General features: G+C 37.2%; 1 protein-coding gene across 1 annotated transcript; it reads left to right on the top strand.

The window, feature by feature from the left end:
- LOC140942285 (adenosine receptor A3-like) lies at positions 1-1383 on the top strand. The gene has a single exon (XM_073391246.1). It carries the CDS (start codon positions 45-47, stop codon positions 930-932), a length of 888 nt encoding a protein of 295 aa, XP_073247347.1. The 5' UTR covers positions 1-44; the 3' UTR covers positions 933-1383.
- Positions 1384-5539: the final 4156 nt, after the last annotated feature.

Below are 5539 nucleotides of genomic sequence, written 5' to 3'. Positions count from 1 at the left end.
TAAACTCCTGTACAGCTGCCATCCGTGAATGTATTTGGCAGACAATGGACTCATCCCTCCTCGTCAATTATGTTTTCAACGTCTTTCTGTCATACACCGCCACTATGTTAAACATTATAACAATTAGAGCACTGAGAAAAACCTCATCGCTGCCAAAGAATTTAAAAACACTATTGCTGAGTCTGGCTGTTTCTGATCTTGGTGTTGGATTTCTGGTCCACCCTTTGTATGTTGTTTCTCTTGTGATGAAGTTAAAAGGCGACCCTACGACCATTGCTTTTTTCACTCAGAAAGCTTTTCATTTTATGGGTATCATCCTTGGTTTTGCATCGTTCTTTGCTGTCACGGCGCTAACTGCGGACAGATTCTTAACCCTGCAGCTTCATCTCAGATATCAGGAACTTGTGACTTACAAGCGTGTTGTTTCTGTAGTGATGTCAATTTGGGCAATAAGTGCATTTTTTTCCATACTTGATCAGTTTTACGGAGAAATAATGTACTTTGTTAAAGGTACACTTTCGCCGGTTTTGTTTATCCTTTCAGCATTCTTCTATTACAAAATGTTTTTGGCCGTGAGACGGCACAGAAATCAAATACAGGACTTACAACTACAACAACAAGAACAGAATGTGGAAGAAACGACAACCGCCGCAAAGCTGAGAAAATCGATGGTTGGTACGTTTTACGTTTATCTTGTGTTTCTTGCCTACTATTTACCGTATATGTTGGTAAATATTGTCCGCACTGTAAAAACAACTAGCCTTACCGACACCTTAAGTTATTACGCCTTGACATTGGTCTTTCTTAATTCGTCTCTCAATCCTTTGGTTTATTGCTGGAAGATGAGACAAATTCGACCTGCCATCCGGGATATACTGCAGAATATCTTGCTAATCACGGATAAGGAAGGTCCTTGGAAGATCGAACGTTAATTTGAAACATTTGTTTCAAAAAAGGGTTAAGTTTGGTTTCAGTAAAACGTTTCTGGGATAATCTGTTTATTAGCCATGACAAATGTTACGGCCGTTCAAATATTTTACCTCAGTCGGGTAGGGATTCACTAATAGTATTTATTTTATTTATTTATCTCGTCTGTGCTCATGAGAGTTTGCAGGATGCTTTTTTAATCTGATAACGAGGCAAACTTTCAAGCTAGTCTAAAATTTAGCTGGCGAGCTAAAGATTACATATAGGATATTACACGGTGGCGCGAAGATATGAATTTTATTTTCGAGTGGCAAAACAATATTTCACGAACGGGCGCAGCGAGTGAGTAAAATATTGTTTTTGCAACGAGAAAATAAAATGCATAACTTCAAGCCTCCGTGTAATGTTCTTTTTATTATACAGACAAAAAGACATCGATAAAATAATAGATTTTTATTCGCCAAAAAGTAATTGTGACGGCTTAGATTTACAGTACAGGAATAAGACATTGGTTACAATAATCTTGAGAAATAGCACTGACCTGAATAGGGCTCTACAATGACAAAATATAAGCAAAACTTTGAAAAATGTGTAAGTCAAATTCAAAAGACGCAAGACGCCAACACATTTCAAAGGAAAATTACCGAAATTATGTTATCGATAAACTCAAGTGTGAGATTATGGAAAATAAACCACTCGGGTCCCGGATGTAGTTTTTATGAATTTTACGAGTGATATATTTTCCAGTAAAACACTCGTGTCTATATAATAAAAGAAAGTAAAGTATGGCTTGTACATCCAAATTTATCGCCGGATATATACGTTTTTTTTATTGAATTTGATTTTAGATCATTTTTTTTTTGCCTAAATGGAGCATGAACTTACAGTTTGACCCGCCTAATCTGTCATAATTTGTTATGGTTAGGGAACTTAAGCAACGACGACGGCGGCGGCAACAGGAACGGCAAAAAAAGCAATACCGTAAATGATTCAATAAAAGCCCGGGGCGTTTATTTAATTTGAGGGGTCCAAGAGGGGGCGTTTAATAGATGGGAGGCGTTTAAAAGAGAGAGGCGTTTATTCTCGTAACTTATTTTAAGGAACTCAACATAACTGCCAGAGTATGCTTTCGGCTAAAAACGTTTTTGTGTTAACAGAATCTCGACTGCGGGCCTGACGGCTTATCTAGAAATTGAACATGACATAATACACAAACTGATGTTAATCAAGCAATGAAATTAATAAATTGATTGATTTCGCTCTATTTCGCCATTTCCTAGTATTTGGGGGCAATTTTCAAGGGGGGCGTTTATTAGACAGGGAGCGTTTATTAGAGAGGGGCGTTTAATACTAGCTTAACAGCGTAAGGGGGGGCGTTTATTAGATAAGAGGCGTTTATTTGAGAGTGGGCGTTTATTAGATCGTTTACGGTAGAGAGGAGAAGTCGTTATGTCACGTTGCCATGGTAGCAAAATGTTTGGATGACAACAAGTCACTTTTAAAAAAGTCTATTCGCATTACAGTAAAACGCCGCGAAGAAGAACCTACAATCTTGGACAAAACTGTTGAGAAAATTGCCTTCTTGGAGGTCATTTTTTCTAAACTTCGTAGCCGACCGATTCTTCCCTCCCCCTCTCCCCCTGGAAGCAATGTTGTTGGGTCTTCAAAAGAAAGCCGGATCCCTATGCATTTGTAGGAAGCAACTTTGAACTGGGGGAGGGGGGTTTCTTTACGCAAAGCCGTTGATTTGGGAATAGTTTTGTTGCGTTAGGTAGTGCGCATTAATGAAAACATTTTCTCAAGTAGTTTTGTCCAGGATTGTAGATGTTTTTTTTTTAAGTTTGGCAAAATAGATTCTTATAGTTTGGAGTACTTATTGGACGTTTAGGCTATATTAATGGGTTCTTATTATATTAGGTTCCTATTTAATTTTTATGAAGAAGGATACTGTTGTTGATTACAAGAAATTGCTATAAATGGTATTTGTCCTTCATAACAGGCATTTATTTACCAAAAATCCAGGGACACCCAACGAGAATATAGTTCAAAACCACTTAAACATAGCATTGTTAAACGTATTTTAGTATTAAAACGGTAGATATAGGCATATTTTTATCCCCTAAAAATTTTTCATCTGTTCGGATATCGTAGCTGAAAGTCTAGTGATTCGAAAATTACAGGGATCAAAACTTACCTATTCGAAAATTTCAGCCAGAAAAAAGGCTCCCGAAAATTTTAGGTGACCTTTTTAGGGTATAAATCCGTTAAAAATGGGCAATTATACCATTTTTTAGATGTTCGAAAATCCTAGGAGAGGCAGACAAGCAAGAAATTTTGGAAAAAATGTTCCGAAAATTCTAGATCTCAAATCGTCCTCCGAACAGATATTTTCCGAAAATTGTCGTTGGGTGCCCCTGAAAATCTAACAAAACTAAGTTAACAGCCAGAAGATATGCAGTTTTCAACAATGGTTGTATACAACATTTATTATATAATGTAATATAAATTTCCCATATTAAAGCCAGACTTTTGGTCAAAATGTTTACGAAAATGTAGTCTAGCCCCACATATAAGAACTTGTTGATTTTTCTTGGCTAAACTGGTTCTTATATTTTGGAGTAATAAAATGACAAATTTTTGCCAGCAGTTTCTTAAATCCTAGGTTCTTCTTAGCAGCGTTTTACTGTACTCAAACTTCACCGATCTTATTCAATTTCATTTAATTCGGCCAGGAAAGACAAGGAGACGTTCAGTTAAAGGTATCTTAGCTTTGTTTTGTTATATTTGGACTTTTGGACTACACTAGTTCATGGGAATTTCGACGACTCATCCCATTTTGTCCATGTGAATATTAATCTATATTGACATACTCTACGTCTGGGCAGTCTGTGAAGGCAGGATAAATCTTTCCCGTTGTGTTAATGCGAAAAAGCATTTCTGACCGAGATAAAAATGAAAATCTTAAATAAAGTAATCAACGTCTCAAAATTATTTGCAGTTTTATCATCGTTTAAAGAAGGCTAACTGAAAAATACAAAAATATATTGATACATTCAATATACAATTGGTTTCAAGATGAGTTAACTTGACATTTTTTTAATTCGCATCGTGCACGAATGCTTTTTAATTGACAGCAACTCAGTCTGGGTCCTTATTGGCGCACGCACGAAAGCTTGATAAAGGCTTGATTATGGCTTTAACATTTTTTTTATCACCCAAGTATTTAGCCTGAATTTCATCCGATTACTTCGAGTCGTTATTACTCCCTCAGTAACGTCTGAATCGACCGGCCGTTAATGCCGTCCAGTGACGTCACTACTCCTTGACCTTTGCTGTAATTCATGCAAACAGTAAAACACGATTTTCAAGTAGCAAACCGTGAAATATCGTTTGGAAATTTCTGCATGATACAGAGGAGAAAACGACTCGAAGCAATCGTATTGGTTTCAAAAATTTATTTTCTACTATGGTCTTAATACATTTATTGAAAATATTTTTGTCCTGGCTCAGACACTATGGCCCAAACGCCAAGGATCGCGACTCGGTGAACACTTGATCGTTGAACTAAATGTGCCGGTAAAGAACTATTTCAGTTGGACTATTCTATGTGCGTTAACATTCAAGAATTATCCTCTCTATCATTCCTAACATGCAAGAATTATTCTCGTCAATTATTCTCGGGAAGCAAGTTTATAAATCTGTCGCCCACGCAGCGCGCACCAACGCGCGAGGAGGCGAGGCGTGATCTTGCCTTCGTCATAAATATACATGTATACACCTATTTCAATTAAGGTTGCTCCTGTGAACTGGCCATGTTTTATAGCCTGCAGTGCACTATGGTAAACCCTTTTGTAGCGGGAAGTTTACTCTTGTTCACATTCATTGAAATAATGGAGACCATTTGTAAAAAGGCGTTCAAGAGAGCTTTCAAGTCAAATGGCTGCTAAAATTCTTAAGCATGAGTGAGCTGAAAAATTTCATTTTTAAAATCTCAAAGTAAAAAATTAGAAGCCTCTTCGTTTAACAACATTTAATGAATATATGGGTTTTACCGCCTGATCGAGCTGCGTTTTTGCATGGGCCAGAATGCTGGTTATTTCAATAAAGCAAATCAACGCTCTTCTTTTTTTTATTCAGTTTTAAAAAAATTGCCTCAAAAGTAGATAAACACGTAATGTTAAGTTATTTATTGTTGTTCAACAAACGCCTTGAATTTGACTTTTTTTAACTCCAACCCAAATTCCCACCGTCACGAGCCAAGCAAACTCGTTGAAATTTGCAGCATTTGCATATTACCACAGTGAAAAACCTAACCTCAAATCAATGTCTTAAATTAAAATGCCTAAGATTCAGTGTTTTGAAATATATTGTCTTAACGTTCGGCTGACACAGCATAGAAGCATCTCAGCAGGGTTTGCTTTCTAGTTTTCTTAGCCTGTTCCATGGAGAAGAGTGTTTTACTGGGAACTAAACCACTCGTAGATTCCATACGCCACTTCATACGGGACCCGAGTGGCGTATTTTCCGTATGTCACCTTTGTGAGTGTCGTACGTTCAATGACGTCACGATTCCCGCCTTTTGCTTTTGTTGTATTGGTTTCTCGCGTCGCGT

Source organism: Porites lutea, chromosome 6, assembly GCF_958299795.1.
Source record: "Porites lutea chromosome 6, jaPorLute2.1, whole genome shotgun sequence".
Classification (NCBI taxonomy): Eukaryota; Metazoa; Cnidaria; class Anthozoa; order Scleractinia; family Poritidae; genus Porites; species Porites lutea.
The sequence above is the reverse complement of the archived record's forward strand: the minus strand, read 5'-3'. Positions and strand labels throughout refer to the sequence as shown.

What these genes read in the sequence shown, in the direction of transcription:
- LOC140942285 (XM_073391246.1), top strand. Translation starts at nt 45, where the DNA reads ATGGACTCATCCCTCCTCGTCAATTATGTTTTCAACGTCTTTCTGTCA.